We start from the raw sequence: 16,841 nt of genomic DNA, 5'->3' as shown, positions 1-16,841 counted from the left end.
AAGGTCTGTTATAACGAGAAGCTTGTGTTCTCTGTAGAGAAGAGAAGTTAATTTCCTGAGCTCTTATGATATGCAGGGTACTTTGTGGCCTTATATCATTTAATCTCACACCAGTCTCTGCTGATGGTTGGCGATATTATAGCCATTCTATGGATGAGGAAAGAGAGGCTCAGAATATCTCAAATTAATTTAATTTCTTGAATTGTTGTACTTTAAAAGAGTGAATTTTATGATACATTAATTATATCTCAATTTTTAAAATTATCTTCATTTCACAGAATTGCTCATAAGCCCATTAGCTTTGAGAGGTCATTTCTTTAAAGTGATGTCTTTAGCTGGGCACAGTGGCTCATGCCTATAATCCCAGGTACTCAGGAGGCGGGGGTGAGAGGATCTGTTAAGGCTAGGAGTGAGATTTCATCTCTAAAAAAATTAAACATAGGAAAAATAAAGTTTAAAATACTGTGTTTGCAGAGGAATTTTATGCATTGGGATGTGTATACATGTATGTATGTATGTTTCTATGTGGTCTTGACCCTTACTGAGCTTCCTGACATTTAAGTAGGTCTATTTCAATATGAAATCCTGGCTTTTTTGGTTGTTGCTTTGCTTCATGTAGTAAAGATTCTTGTTCCGGCTGTCTAGCACATACCAAGGGGCAGCTCAGAACTGTGACCTGTAGATCAGGATTCTTCCTGTAAAATTCAGCAATATAGTTTTTAAATTCAACATAAAAATTCTGGAGAAAGCAATAACAATTTTATTTCAATCTGACAAGGGAATTTTTTTTTTATACTTCTTGGGCCACAAAGCAGTCTAGCAGATGTAAGCTGGGCCTAAACTATTGGAATTTTAGAGATATTTTGACAGTTTGTCTCAGTATTTTCTAATCCCTTACCACGTGAGACATTAATCAGGTACTCTGTGAAATAAAGGAAGTCAGCAATTATACATCAGTCTCCTCCATAGAACTGAGTCCTCAGCCTTGGCAGCACTTCCAATCACCTGGAAAACTTAAAAAAAAAAAAAAATCAATGTTTGAGTTGTACCTCAAGAGATTCTGGTTTAATTGGAATGGGGTGAAACCCGGAGATCAATCAGTGTTTTCTTTTCTTTTCTTTTTCTTTCTTTTTTTTGAGATGGAGTCTTGCTCTTTTTGCCCCGGCTGGAATGCAGTGGCACAATATCAGTCACTGCAACCTCCGACTCCTAGGTTCAAGCAGTTCTGCCTCAGCTTCCCAAGTAGCTGACATTACAGGGGCGCGCCACCACGCCTAGCTAATCTTTGTATTCTTAGTAGAGACGGGGTTTCACTATGTTGGCCAGGATGGTCTTGATCTTTTGACCTCATGATCCGCCTGCCTCGACCTCCCAAAGTGCTGGGATTACAGGCGTGAGCCACCTCGCCCAGCCTCAATCAGTGTTTTCAGACGGCTCCCCAGGTGACTCTAAGGTACTGTCTGGGAGAAGAACCACAGCTTTAGATATTTACAAATAATATTAGCACGCTAAATGCTCTGAGAAGTCCTTCAATCAGAGATTTGCAAAACTCTTGGAACCCTGAGTTTCTCAAATGTATTTGTCCCTTTACCCCCATTCCTTTTTCCCCCAGTACTTTCATTAACCTATTAAACCATCCTGAAGTGCAGTATTTTATAGAATATTCGTTAGAGAATCCACGGGGGCTTGGAGGGGGGTGAAGAAAATATGAGAGAAGTTTCTTGGACTACCTCTCAGTTTCAGATTCCTTATCTATAAAACAAAGGTAAAAAGCAGCACACAGAAGTAGTGTGAGAATTAAACGAGTTAATGCATTTAACCACCCAGAACAGAGGAAATATTCCCTGAGTAGTAGGATGATGAGTTGGCACCGTTACTAGGCTCCCTAGGGCACCCAGAGGGGTCTGGATGTTAGGATGTTAGCCCAAGGTGTCTGATCTTTGTGATACTCCTGGCACATCTCTTGCCCCAGACACTCAGCAAGGTGATACTCCCTCTCCACCAGCCCGGGGAGGCCGACGTGCCCATCCACTAGTGGCCGCTGCTAACTCTTCTTCTCCTGCCTTGTTCCCAGGAAAGATGGTGAATGTGCCCCTGGAGCAGCTGCCCCTCCTTTTTAAGGTGGTGCTGCATTCCTGCAAGACAAGTGTGGGCAAAGAATGACCTGTTCCCAGCGCCCTCCTCAGGCCGACCACCTTGCTTTGGGTGGGCAGGATGGGCTCTGGAGGAAAAAGCCAGAGAGACCAAGATGGAGGCCGTGGAGCAGCATTTCCAGTTGCCTCCACAGCAAGAAGAGTTTTTGTTTGTTTGTCTGTTTTTTTAACCTCATTTTTCTATATATTTATTTCACGACAGAGTTGAATGTATGGCCTTCAACATGATGCACATGCTTTTGTGTGAATGCTGCCGATACATCTTCTTACAGTTTACAGATGTGAAGATGTTTAATGTGACAGTGTTGTCATTGTTTAGAAATAGTTCTTTTGTATTTTGAGGGAGAGGGTGGGATGGGGCTAAGATAACTATTTCCATAATGTTAACAAAGATGACTACCTCAATGGAAATAGGGGGTGTGTCCATCCCTACTTTTTCCACATTTTCTCAGCAGACTCATACATTTGTCTGTCAGAGAGCAAATTGCCTTTTTTAAGCCCCAGAATTGCCAGGCAAAAGGGCACACTGTAAAGGGGCAAAGTGTTGTTAGGAGATTGACTAAGCAGGGTTGGGGAGACGGCAACAGGACAGGGGTGAAGACTGCGCCATGTCCTTTCCTTGGAAAGCATGAAGGTTAAGAGAGTCGGACACAGGGACCAAATTTAAGGCAGGTTTCCTTCCACCCAAGAAGTCCTGATGGCAGAAGAGTGTCTGTTCTCACACGTTGCTGCCCCTACCCTTGCTCCACCACTGTCACCTTCTACCACTGTGAACTTGCCATCTAGGCAAAGTCCTGGCAATCAGTTTATCCACAGGACTGGCCTCCCAGCTCCCTTGGGGCCGCCAGCTACCTAGTTTCCTTACCTAGATCTCCTGAGCTCCACCTTTCTCCTTCCTGCTCCCTTACGTATTTGACTTCCTACTGGCCCTTTGAAAAACCAGCTGAGCAGAATGCCATGTTCTGAATCCTGTTGCCCACCACTGATTTATTCTCCTTTCACCTTGTTTTCTTCAAAGGGTAGTAGGGCAAGGCCAGACTGCGAAAAGAATAGACACTCCTCTTGTGAAATTCCCTGTTCCTCTCCCCACCCCTTCCTACCGCTCCCTCAGGTCTGAATCCAAAACCTGCAGTCTTTTGTAAGCAGTGGGAAGGACCATTCACCTGTCTGCTGACCAGAAATGTTGCTCCTAAGTTCTTCTCCAAGTTTTCCTTTTCTCTCCAGAGTGAGACCAGTTCTCCTCAGGGACCCAACACAAAGCCCAAGGCCCAGAGAGGTCCAGCTGCCCCTTACTTCAGCAGTGGACTGACCAGCCAAGGCCTGGAGGGCTGGAGCCAGAAACACCTGGAAGGGAAGGGGGGCTTTAAACTACCTCAGGTTCCTGATGGCCTGGCTGCTCCTCTGCAGACATGGCCTGGACTCCTTGTTCTTTCACTACCTGCCCCACCTCATCCCAGGAAGTGTTCCTTACCCTCTTGACTTTGGCCAGTGCCACATCAGGTCTGTCTTAGAACTCTTTCAGGTGCTTTTCCCCTTTTTGCCTTAATGTAATAATTGTCCTGCCTACACCCAGGTACCTTCCACAGCCGGTGTGGCAAGCAGACCTCTTAGCTGGCTGCATGCCTGAGTGGGTTGGAGGCCCATGGCTCCTCCCTTGCCTATTCAGTCAAAGGCTGTTTGCTCTCTCCCCAACTCAGTCTAGTAAAGCTACCCAGGAGGCCACCATGTCGTGTGCATGGGTAGTCCATGTTTGATTGTAACTTCATCTGTCTGGTGAAATGTTACGGGTACCAGCAGAGTGATGATTTTGCCCCTTGTTGGATCTAAAACTCAGAGCATTACGCCTTGATGCCATTTCCCTGGTTGCTCTGAGAAAGAGAAAAGACCTGTTCCTCAGGAAAAGCTCTAGCTAGCACGTTGTTCACATCAGTGGGAAGATTTTTGTATGTTCATGTGTATCTGTTTATTTCTAAGTTCACAATACTTGTTCCCCTGATTTTTTTTTTTTTTTTAATTTAACCAACTGGATCACATTCTTTGGCCACAGGTCAGACTCTGAGCTGCTTTCCTCCAGATTGGGAAGGAAACACATATCATAGACCCCTTCTCTTAGACAGCTCCTGCGTACAGCATCTTTCTTTGCTGAGGCCTCCATCTGTCCTACTATTATTTTTGAAATTGCTTTTCAAATTAAACATTTTACCCATTGTGTTGGGTGTCAAAGGGAATTGCTCTCTGATGAGGCAAGAACGTGTCTCTCCAATAACATAGTATTAAACAGAGCAAGTTGTTAATTTGTGGAGTGGGGGAAAGGTTCTGCAAGTTGCCATTGTACAAATCCAGTTTTACAAATGTTTGCAGCAGATTCCACAGAACAAAGAGCCCATTCATTGCTGAGAGCCCTGCAGAATCTCTGAGCCAAGTGGCCGTGTGTTCCGAGCCGGAGCCTGACCTGTGGACCGTCTTTAATGTCTTCTGCACCCAGTCCTTTTATGACGTGGGCTTTTTTTAAACAGGGTAAAGTGAATGTGTTGCATTGCAAACTCAGGTATTATGCGGAGAAGGTAGGAGTGTAGCTAGCAGCGTGGAGACATTAGGTCAGCCACTAAATGTATTTGTGAATTTGGTTTGAAGGACACAGAGAAAGGTTGGAGGGGGAGGTTTGGTGTGTTTGTTTTTTGCCTTCCCGTAACGTTTGGTTAACAGGTAGCCTTTTGATTGTGGAAGGAGAGAGAGTTGTACATGTTTTCTCTCATTCCTCTCTCTGTCCTCTCTCTGATTCAACCACCAAAAGCACTCACTTTGAGTGAGAATTTCTACGCCATAAAAATATGACTCTGAAAGCCACGTGGAAAAGGAGAATCCCACCTCCTTGTACTACGTTGAAACATGCAAGCCTTTCCCTCCCTCTCCTTTTCGATGTTTTCTTGTCCCAAGACAAAAGTTTGGCATCTTGGAACTTATTCATGCTCTGGCTGCCTTTGTAGACTTTTGGTGTCCTTTGCAAGGTTTGGTGGTCTTGCCCTTAATCTGGAGAAATTCCCCAGAACCTGTCTCAAAGCACTCAGCCTGGCTCAGAGGACACCCAGCCAGTATGCCCCACTCACAAGAGCAGTGGGCAAGCCCCCAGGGATAGGAGGAAGTAGGCAGCATCCTCCCTGTCCTGTTCCCCAGACCCAGAGCAAGGAATGGGGAATCCTAAGGGTTTCTGTGGCATCACTGAATATCGCCCACTCCACATCAGCCTGCCTCTCACCTGCCACCCTTTTTCAGGGAAGTGAGTACCTGCCATGTTCAGTGTCACCAGATCCTTAAAATCCTGGGCCCTGAGCTAGCTGCATTGCTCTGTTACCCATTTCCTGTATTTGTTTGTTTGTTCTTGATTTCCGGGGGGAGTGGGACCAATAGAGACAGACAAACCCAGTGTGGGCAGCATCTAAGCCATGTCCAAGATTGGCCAAATTCAGGGAACCCTACCTCAGCAGGACAGAAGGCTGAGCAGTGGTTCCAGGCCCTCCACGTTGGGCCCCTGGTGTATGTCTTTTTCCTTGTTGCTTTTGAAATTTTTGCAGTTGTTTTAAGAATCCAGTCTTTCAGACCAGCCCTTTTATTAAACTTTGATTTTTTTAATTAATTTTTTAAAGTAAAAAACAAAAAAAATTTAACAAAAAAACCGCTACTCTTAACTCCCTCGCCTCCCCACCCTACTCCATGCGCATTCCCTTGCACTCCCCTCTGCCTTTGCAGCTGAAGCATCTATGGCTTGAAGTATCTATGTCCAGTGTCTGTGAAATGATGTTTTATCTGTGTGTCAGGATGAGAAATGGCAGTCATTCCACCAGGTGCTGGAAACTGGTTAGCCTGGAGACAAGGGTTTCTGGGGCCACAGCTCAGGGATGTGTATTTAATTACAGGGTCCCCAGAAATTCCGCTCTAGGCTGCTATGGCAACATTTTTTCTGGGCTTGGGAGCCAGACCTGAACTGTTTCCTCCAAGGCGAGAGCCCTAGAGAGCCTGCCGGGTCTGGAACAAGCTAGGGCTTCTGCTTGCCAGACCTGGGCCACCATGAGACTTGAAGGCTTCTAGCTGTCCTATGACATGAGCCACAGTGGCCCTGCCTCTACCAGCTCACAGAAGCCTGGTCCCTCTGTCTAGTCCAGTCCTTATGTGGCATCCGTCTTCTGGGCCTGCAGCCCTAAATGGGCCACAGCCTGCATGGGAATCAACTGTAGGCTCAAAAGGAGGCGGTGAATAAGGTCAGAGCCCTCTCCAAGCCCAAGAGCAAAAGTTGTGTTGCTGGTGGAGGCTAGCCTTCCAGACCTAGCCCTACCATCTGTGCCCTTTGATGACTATTGTTTTTTTTTCTCTAAAATGTCTTGCAATAGGTGATTATTTGTTGACTCAAATTTCCATGAAAAAGAAAAAAAAAACTACCTCTTAAGTGACATCCTCGTGATTCCTCCCTGAGGATTCCTGTGGGAAAAGAATACTGTAGCTCCTGCTCCGTGTACGTGTTTCTGTCGGGGAAAGAAGCCCCGCCTGCCCTGGGGTGTTGGTGTTTTTGTCTGTGTTGCCATCCTGGGTCTGCCACAGGGGCTGGTGGCTGCACTGTACTGTCTGGGCTGTGTGTGGGGATTCCTTCCCACCTACCCAGCCGGGGACGAGTCATTCCCTTGAAGAGACCTCCATTTCCTTCCTGTGCTCCAAGGCATGGGGAGCACCACTCCCACAGGCACTACCTTTAGGGGCTCTGATGGCACACGCATCAGGAGCCTACCCTCGTGTTACCTGTCCTAGCTCTGCCTCCACCCACAGTCCTGTGTGTAGGAATCAGGAAACGGGATGTCTCTGAGCCCTTGTCCCCAAAGGGCCGGCCAAGGGCTGCCCGCCAGCCTGGCTCCATCAACCCTGCATGATCAAATGATAGCTGGCGGGCTCTGCAGGCTACCCTGGCCCTCTGCTACCTCCCACCCTGCCAGCTGGCAAGGGATGGGCTCTGCTCTGTGAATTGACTACCTGTGGAAATGTGACCAATTAGTGTGAAATGCATGTTTAGCAAATGTTAGATACTGTATTGAATCAATAAATGTGAATGCTTCTGCACATGGCATCTGTCTTTGAAGCTTGTCTAGGGTTCTGGGGAGGGATGATGGCATGTCCTGAGGCACCGGCTTGAGCCTTCACACCTGCGGCTCTTGCTCATAACTGACGCCCACCTCAGTTCCTGTTGCTGAGGCTCTGGCTGGGGGTGGTCTCTCTGAACTACCTGAATCAATGAACCAGCACTGACTAAAGTGGCCACCTTGTGTGTCACGCACCATGTTGAACTTCAAGGATCATTGCTTCTATTTTGTAACTGAAGAAACTACAGTCGAGAGAGGTGAGAAGACTCTCCCGAGGGGAGCGGCACCACCAGAGGAAGTGAGCCTAGTGGAGAGGCAGACACACGCCTGCGCAGTGCAGGGGGATGAGGGTTGCCATGAGGGGTTATGTGGGATTGTAAGCGCCTGGAGAAGGAGTGGCTTGTTCTATGCAGGATAGTCAGGAAGAGCTTCGCAGATGAGTGTTGTTGAAGATGGCGCTTGTATAGTCACGAGGCAAAGGGATCAACAGCATCTCCTAGGCCTGGCTGTGAATCAGAAAGATGGGAGTGTTTGGGCATAACAAGGGACTGCCACGGCAGGAGTGGTGGCCGGTGGGAGGGATCAACAAGAGTTGAGGCCGGAGAAGCAGTTGGGAGTCTTGGATGCCACATTCAGGAGTGTGGGGAAAGAAAGCTGTCTGCTGAGTCTCGGGCAAGAGAGCAGCATCACAGTGCTTGAGAGGCTGATGGATGGCCTTGGATGCACTGTGCTCTAGCAAAGCAATACTGTCTTTCCAGAAAATGGGCGAGGTCTGTTAACAGCTTTTCCAGAGCAGAAAATATGGAGGCTCTAAGAGGTCAAGGGATATGGCCAAAATCATACAGGAGTGTCAAGTTTGGACTTGAACCCAGATCTGCCCAACTGTCCTGCAGGCCTGTGCATATGATCAGAGAAGTGGCAGAGTCTAGGGTTGAGGGGCGTGTGAAGACAGATGGGAGAGATGAAGGCTCCTCAGGCTGGGAAGATAAAGGCTGAAGAATGTTTGATCAAAGTCCGTTAATCCTCTTGTATGAAATGAGGGAAGCCCAGCTGCCTTCCCATTCCTCAGCCTCCAGCACAAGAAACCAGAGAGCCCTTGAGTTTTGAAAGAGATGGGTTTAGAACAAAGGAAATGCTGCAGAACGAATTAATAGACTGTCTTCCTTGCCCTACAAGAGGGAACAGATACACAGAGGTGCCGGGAGGAGAAGGGAGGCATTGGCCGACTGCCTTCGGAGTCCAGGCACTGTGATGGGTGCGTCATGCACGTCGTCTCAGTAATCTTCATAACAGCCTTGCAAGGGGTAGGTCTCAGCCCCATTTTTCTAATAAACAAATTGAGGCTTGAGGAAGTTAAGTCTTCTGCTTAAGATGACACATGAGTAAGTGGCAGAATTGGCTTTTGAATCCAGGTCTATCTGATTAACTAAAGTTACAACAGGCTTCCTCCCTGTTCAGCCTTAGCAATTCAATAGTGCTGAATGTGGATGTCCAGAGTTTGTAGCAAAGCTCAGTAATGGCCTTTGGGTGAACCTTTTACCATTCAAAACAAAACAAAACGTTAAGCTAAAAAAGGATCAATTCTGTAAGAGGTAGATGAACAGACCCAACCAAACTGGGCTGAGAAGCAGTGCTGCCCAGACGTGTAGAATACTGCAGGCGCCATATCGGCATGGAGTCTCAACACAGACAACCACAAGACGGTTCTGTGGAACAAGAAGTCAGAATTCTGTTGCCAAAAATATAGGAAGTGCTGCACTCACTCTTCGGTCCACATTGATTCTCAGCCCTTATTGGCATATTAAAGGCTCTGAGAAGTCCCACCTGAAGAAAAGTAACGTTGTTGAGCCCAGGTTCTACCAAAACCATTTGAGCATTGGACATTTTTGCCTCCTGTTAAAATTCTGTTGGGATAATAATATTCCGTGGAATAAAAGGACACTGCTCTTTGCTGCTTATGTGATGCTGAGCTTTTAGTTTCCTGGGTTCCAGCCAATAATATGGAAGAATAATAAAGTAACATCTAGAAAACAAAGCAAAGCACTGTGCTAAGGATTTGTGTGCACTAGAGTACTACTGATTGCTCAGAGCAACCCAGTGAAGTTGCTGCTATAATGATCCCATATTACAGATAAGAAAACTGAGGCCCAGAAAGGGTAAGTCATTTGCTTAAAGCATAACTGGCGAGATGCTGGGAATGAATATAAACCAGCATCGATTGAGCGCCTACTATTCGGCAAGATCTGTGCTCCAACTCTCTTCCGTGTGCAAACCCTCGGAGGTAAGTAAGGCCATCTACATACCTGAAGAAACAGGGAAGGCTGGCTACTCTGAATTAAGTCAGAGTCTGAAGACAGAAGCCCCTGGAAATGATGGCAGGGGAGAGTGCCGGGATGAGGCTAGGTCTGGCTTCGCAGAGCTCTTTCCAGGGGTCGTTTCCCTCAAGCAGTCTGTGAGACGGCAGGTGTATCAACCAGGGATCTCACCACCTGAGTTCTCATTCCAGCTCTTACCCTTCCGGGTTGCCTGTGACCTTGACCCAGATAGATCTCCGATCCTCACTTTCCCTGTCAGACAAATGGTGTTGATGGTACCTGTGTCTTGGGAGATGGCAGGGTTAAAGTTGGGGCTCAGTGAAGTCAGTACATAAAAGGAAGCTAGGTACGGGGAGCTGTCACCCCTACACCCCAACAGCAGAAACTTAGCAGAGCCAGGAGCCTTGGCCTGGCTGCCCATCAGGGTTTTAGGTCCACAGTGGTAATCAGCCTCTCAGAGATCCTATGGCAAAAGTGCCCAACTGCCAGACCCAGGGCTCTTGGAGTCTTGTTCCCTTGGTAACAAGTCTCACCATGGAGACCACAGCCCCATCCTTGCCCTCCCTGCATGCTCACTCTCCACAAACCTTTCTTGTCCAACACCCAGTCCTAGGAGCAGTGTAGGTACTGAGGGGCACTTCCAGGGGTACTTCCTCAGGTGAGGACTTGAAGGCCAAAGGAACTCCCATATTTTGAGTGTCCACTCTGTGTGGCGAGGTCCAAAGGAATCTGCTACATACATGGTCTGGTTAGGGTTAAAAGCACTCGCTGTTTTCCGTAAGTGGAAACTGAGGCTCAGGGAGGCAACATAGACCAGCCCAAAGTCTCACAGCTAGTCAGTATTGGAGCCGAGACCTGAATCCAGGGCTTCTGACTCAGGAACCCAGGCTTTTTCTGCACTCCCCATTCCCACCCATGTTGCTGAGACACGAAGCCTCCGGCCATAGTCTGAGGAGGGCTGGGTACCCGGCTTCACCAGCAGCACAAGCAGCAAGCCAGCAGCCCTCCGAGGTCTGGGCTGGGCCCGGCAGCAGCAGAGGAGGAACTGCACTATTTTAAGCCAGGGCCAGAGGGCCCCATGTGGCACAGGGAGGGTGGCCTCGGGCCCTTGGCCAGCTTCCTGGAAGTCCCCATGGCCTCCCTCCTCTCCCACTGGCAGGTTTCTGAGGCAGTCACTTCCCTACAAACAGGAAGGAGGCTCTCAGGCCGGGAGACCTCCAGCCCCAGCTTCCTCCCCCTCGCTGCCACCCCCAGGCTTCTCCATTACACAGGGGAGCCTCCAGTGCCAGGCCTCACCAGTGCCCATCATCCAGCTGACTCCAAGCGGGTGGGTGGGAGGGGCCTGAATTTGGGCTCCTTGGGCTGCCCCAGCTCACCCACTACAGTTCCAAGGTCTCAGCTTTCTGAGGCCCTTTGTCCCATCGCCTGAGTTCTCATAGACATTCCCACCGGGCTGGCTACTATGAGCCAGAAAGAAGAGCGGCAGTATCCCTAGATGTGGCCCCATTCAAGGACCCCAGAGAGAGAAAAGAAAAACAGACTAAGAGGCTGAAAATAGCAGAGAGAAACAAATTAGAACATGATTAAGGTACCGACAGTGACAGATTCATCATGACAGATAAAAGCACAGACAAGCGAAGAGACACCAGAGGTGGCTGCACAGGGTTGGAGCCGAGGGCAAGGGGTGGTTCAGCATGGTGGCTCCCGACCACCCCCAAGCGCAGGCCCTGTCTCGGGGCTGTGGGGGGCCCGCTGGCTGCGTGGCTGAAGTGGAATGTGGGGAGCAAGGCTGGGTCACCCCTTGAGGGCCGAGCGTGTGCACCGTGAGATAAGCTACCCCAGGCCGGGGCCCCAGCTGCACTGCATGCTCCAGGAGCCTGGCGGAGAGGCCAGACCCAAGGCTGGAGCCCAGTTCTGCCAGATGCCACCTTCTGCACCTCTTCTGGAGGCTCCCCCCCACCCCATGTTCTAAGGGTCCCAGGTCCTCTGCCCAGCCCGGGGGGCAGCAGTTTCTGAGTGCATGCCGTACACAGAAGAGCAGTGTGGGCCTTGAGAATAGCACCAGCCACAAAGAGGCTCCTACCTCGCTTCTCCAGCACAGGCCGCAGTCCTGGGTCAGGTGAGGGGGTTGCGGGGTGGGGGCTCCAGCGGGCTGTGGGGTGCTGAGGAATGCCGTGGAGGTGCAGCTTTTCACTGCACTCTGTGAGCCGTCCCCCTGTAGCACCGCACACTCATGTGCCTGAGTGTGTGTCCACGTGCTTTCTCAAATGTGCAAAGATGGATGTGTCCACGTGTTGCCAGGAGCCCAACTCTGTCTCCACAAGTCCCTGCTCTCAGTCTAGAGAAGTGGCCCCAGAGCCACCTGGTCTCTCCCATCCCCATGAGGTGGTCCAGCCCAGAGAGCTACCAGGCAGAGGGGGAAGAGTGAGCAGGTCTACTGCATGCCCAGAGCCCCCCTCCCCACACTGCAGCTGAGGCTCCCGCTGGCCACGGCCTTGACCCAGCGCTATGGACTTCTCTGACATTGGCATCGGATCTGAACATCTGGCAGCAGGCTGATAAGGGGTGCAGCGGAAACAGCCTCCGCTGCTGCCAGCAGCCCTGCCCCCTCTGCTGCCCTGCACGGGGTCTCCACATCCACCCTCCCTCCGCCTCCAGCTGTCCGGGCCCTGGTCCTTCCCGCTTCTTGCTCTCTGCCTCAGTATCTCTCTGTCTGTCTGAAATCTCTCTCATCCCTACTCTCTCTCTCTCCCTCATTTCTTCTCACTCTGGTTTCTTCTCTCCCTCACCCCCACCACTCTGAATTTCTCTGTCATCCTCCCTCCCTCCCCAGCTGGGTCTCCCCTTCTCTCTCTCCACATTTTCTGCCCACGCCTCCACAGCTTCTCTCTTTTTCTGGCCACTTTTCCACTCTGCAGCCTGATGATTCTGTCCCTCTCCTCTGTTTCAGTGTCTGGGCCTCTGGTTTGTTTGTCCCTTATCCCACCTCCAGGAAATAGGCCTGGCACTTTGGGAAAATCCCCACTTTGGAGAGAGAACCTGGGCTTAGTTTGCCTGGGGAGGGAGGTGGGGAAGGTGCCTGAGTCAAGACTACACCCCTCTTCACTTTCCCCTCCGGGTGGGTCTGGTGGCCTGGGACCACCAGGGCTGAGTCTTGAAGGAAAGGACAGATAGGCCACCCAGAGGCTCTGGCAGGGAGGAGAGGAGTCAGCCTGCAGACCTGGGCTCTGGACCCCACTGCCGGGATTTGAATGCTGGTCCCATCACACCCTCACCTGGTGACTTTGGGAAGGTACCTGGTCTCTCCGAACCTGACTTTCCTCACCTCTTAACTGCTGCTATGGGGGTTAAAAGGGAATGACTGCCTACCTCCCAGCATGCCGGAGAGGTCTGATACTGACCGCAGATGTGGGGTGGTTAGCTGGGGACCCGGCACGTAGGGGGCACTTCTGAGTTAGGGCCTGGCCATTCCCAGGTAACGCCTGGCTGCCCCAGTCCTCATGGAGCACGCAGTTTGGCTGAGGGTGGGAGGAAGGAGGGCAGCGCACAGGGAAAAGAGGTGTCCATGACCGTGGCCAGGGTTGGTTAGGGGATAAGGAGCACCCAGCCTTGAGTGGCAGCAAGTGACAGCTGGTGCCGCCGACAGAGGAGACAGGACCCAAGGAGCAGCCAGCTGAGCTCTGCCTACCTGTCCTTCCTGTCTGAAGGAAAGGCCTATCTGCTGTGGCTCCAGAGATAAATCAGGCCTTTCCTGGAGGGTCCCCCAGGCTGGGGTGAGGCACTCATCACAGAAGGGCAAACAGTGTCCACGATGATGTTGCAATCTCAGACTCAACAGGGAAAGGGCCTCTGAGGACAGATCAGCCAGTCCTTCAGCTGCTTGCTTGTTTGTGTTTTGCTGACACTTTCTGAGCACACACGACATACCAGGCAGCCACTGAACATGTTACACGTATTGTCTCCTTTCATCCCATTTTACAGAGAAGGCATAAGGCCCAGAGAGGGGAAGTGACTGCTGCCAGGTCACACAGCTAGAAAGTGGTAGAACTGGGATTTAAACTAGAGACTGCTAGCAATTCTCCTTCTCAGGGCTCAAGTGCTCACCAGGGGACTATGACAAAGCCAGGCTGGTTCCTTCTATGGCATCATGGTGTGAAGAGAGACCTGTTTGTCTTGTTTAAGAAGGCAGACAGGCCAGGCGCGGTGGCTCACGTCTGTAATCCCAGCACTTTGGGAGTCCGAGGAGGGCGGATCATGAGGTCAAGAGATGGAAACCATCCTGGCCAACACGGTGAAACCCCTTCTATACTAAAAAATACAAAAATTAGCTGGGTGTGGTCTCACGAGCCTGTAGTCCCAGCTACTCGGGAGGCTGAGGCAGAAGAATTGCTTGAACCAGGATGCGGCGGTTGCAGAGAGTTGAGATTGCTCCACTGCACTCTAGGTTGGCGCCTGGTGACAGAGCAAGACTCTGTCTCAAAGAAAAAGAAGGCAGACAAAGCAGACCCCATTTCATAAAGTCACTCATCAAATGAGGTGCAAAGAATCATGATTTTGTTGTTACAGGTATGTGACATGTTAGTGATGGGTATTTGCTGGGATATTTCTTACTAGATTAAGAGGGTGAGTGATATAAGTCCAGAAACAAAATCATTGCATTAAAATAGGGACACTAGGCCGGGCGCAGTGGCTCACGCCTGTAATCCCGGCACTTTGGAAGGCCAAGGTAGGTGGATCACCTCAGGTCAGGAGTTCAAGACCAGCATGACCAATATGTTGAAACCCTGTCTATACTAAAAATATAAATATTAGCCCAGTACGGTGGTGGGTGCCTGTAATCCCAGTTTCTTGGGAGGCTGAGACAGGAGAATTGCTTGAACCCGGGAAGTAGAGGTTGCAGTGAGATGAAATTATACCACTGCACTCCAGCCTGGGTGACAGATTGAGACTCCATATCAAAAAAATAAAAAATAGTAGGGACACTAAAGCCAGGTGCTGTGGCTCACGGCTGTAATCCCAGCACTTTGGGAGGCCTAGGTGGGCAGATTGCTTGAGCCCAGGAGTTCAAGACCAGCCTGGGCAGCATAGCAAAACCCCATCTCTACAAAAGAAAATACAAAACTTAGCCAGGTGTGGCGGCGCGTTCTGTGGTCTCGGCTGTCTGGGAGACAGAAGCAGGAGGATCGCTTGAGCACAGGAGGTTGAGGCTGCAGTGAGCTGTGATACCACAGCTCTGCAGCCTGAGTGACAGAGCAAGACGCTGTCTCAAAAGACATAAAACAAAATAGGGACACAAAAAAGAAGAATATTAAGATAAAACAGGGAGACTAGTTAGGTTCAGCCATGTGCAAGAGAAGTATATTTTGCAAGAACTTTAGGTGAAAAGCGTAATTACAAGGTCATACACATTGGGGAATAAGCTGTATTTTATACTGTAGATGGAATATATTCCTTCAGTTTTGACTGTGAAATTATAAAAATTATTAATTTTGAATTGATTATTACTTTTTGGGGACAGAGTCTGGAATGTAGTGCTGGACTACAGGCACATGCCAAAACACCTGGTTAATTTTCGTATTTTTAGTAGAGATGGAGTTTCACCATGTTGGCCAGGATGGTCTTGATCTCTTGACCTTGTGATCTGCCTACCTTGGCCTCCCAAAGTGCTGGGATTACAGGCATAAGCCGCTGTGTTCGGCCATATTAATTATTAAAACTCTATTGCCCAGGCTAGAGTGCAGTGGCACAATCATAGCTCACTACAGCTCAAACTCCTGGGTTCAAGCCATTCTCCTGCCTCAGCCTCCCGAGTAGCCGGGACTATAGGCTATCAGTATTATTGTTGTATATTCACACACAATTTTAAGTAGCATAAGAGGAAAACAAACACCAGGTTTTACTTTATTTTATTCTTTTATTTGAGATGGACGGAGTCTCACTCTGTCACCCAGGCTGGACTGCAATGGCGTTATCTTGGCTCACTGCAACCTCTGCCTCCTGGGTTCAAGTGATCCTCCCACCTCAACCTCCCAAGTAGCTGGGACTACAGGCACGAGCTCAACTAATTTTTGTATTTTTAGTAGAGATGAGGTTTCGTCATGTTGACCTGGCTGGTCTCGAACTCCTGACAGGTGATCCACCCACCTTGGCCTCCCAAAGTGCTGGGATTACAGGCATGAGCCACAGCACCTAGCTAGAAAACACACAGTAGGTTTTAAACATAGTTGGCATTTCTACTTTTTCAGTGGCTTTCCATGAAAAAATATATATACATAGTTGGCTTCACTTATCCAGAAAAGTGCCTCTCGTTCCAGATAAGTGAGGTGTTGGATGTGATTTGCCTATTTTCTCCAATGAAGGGGCATGTGGGGGGGAGGGGTGGTTTCCACCAGTGACTGCCCCATAGTTGCCCTGTGCCCTTTCCCCACTCCCAAGATGAAAGGCAGAGAGGTCAATCCTCTGAGGATAGAGACTTCTCTTCCCTGTGAGATCCCTGGTGCCCAGAACAGCACCTGATCCCTAAGTGCATGCTTAGCAAATGTGAGATGGACAGAGGAACGCAGGAAAGATCCAGTCGCTGTGGGAGCAGCACAGGGCCCTACAGGACCAGGAGAGAGTTTAGAACCATCTGGGCCTGGGGGTCGGTCGGGACCTCCCAGGCTGTAGACAGGCCTCGCCTTCTAGATAAAGGCCCTTCCCTCTACCCCGTCCTCTCCTGGCCTAGCTACACACTTGGTTCAACCTGGGGCCACCATGGCCACCACTTGGCCCAGAGGCAGTATCCGCTGAGCCTCAGTTTTTCCAGCCGCCGATGGGAACATCAGCAGCCCACAGCAGATGGGGACAGTCAGAGGCCACCGTGGCACGCACGCATGAGGTGTCCAGGCCGATCACCTGCTCGCCTTTTAGCCCTCCTCTTCCCCCACCTGATGGAAGAGTTAAAAGACAGGTCTCCGCAGCAGGCCACCTGGTCGAGTCGCCATGCCCTTGTCTCCCCACTGGCCTGTCGCGACTCCACTCAATGTCCTGGCCGGGCCAGACCACGCCCGGCCAGGCCCCAGGGAGGTAGCCATTCGCAAGGAGAGCGGCCAGGCGGCAGGCCGGGTGGGGGAGCAGCCCATAAATCAGGCCCCACTCCCACCCGGTCGCTAACAAGCGCGGCTGCCTACCCGCCTCCGTGGGGTCCCTGCCTCTGGGCTCCCACAGCGGGCCTGGAACAGCCAGCTGGCCAAGGCCTCCGCACTGCCTTG

General features: G+C 50.2%; 1 protein-coding gene across 1 annotated transcript in view; it reads left to right on the top strand.

Moving 5' to 3' along the window:
* Positions 1-7,261, top strand: part of NR6A1 (nuclear receptor subfamily 6 group A member 1) — a gene marked incomplete at its 5' end in the record, with an annotated part of 35,704 nt that extends 28,443 nt beyond the window's left edge. The window contains one exon of the mRNA XM_032251642.1: positions 2,075-7,261. Within this exon, the coding sequence (XP_032107533.1) occupies positions 2,075-2,163 (89 nt within the window). The remainder of the gene's footprint in view (positions 1-2,074) is intronic.
* Between the last annotated feature and the right edge of the window lie 9,580 nt (positions 7,262-16,841).

This window comes from Sapajus apella, unplaced genomic scaffold, assembly GCF_009761245.1.
Source record: "Sapajus apella isolate SASKATOON/1434 unplaced genomic scaffold, GSC_monkey_1.0 scaffold76, whole genome shotgun sequence".
Taxonomy (NCBI): Eukaryota; Metazoa; Chordata; class Mammalia; order Primates; family Cebidae; genus Sapajus; species Sapajus apella.
This window is presented reverse-complemented; position numbering and strand designations above follow the sequence as displayed.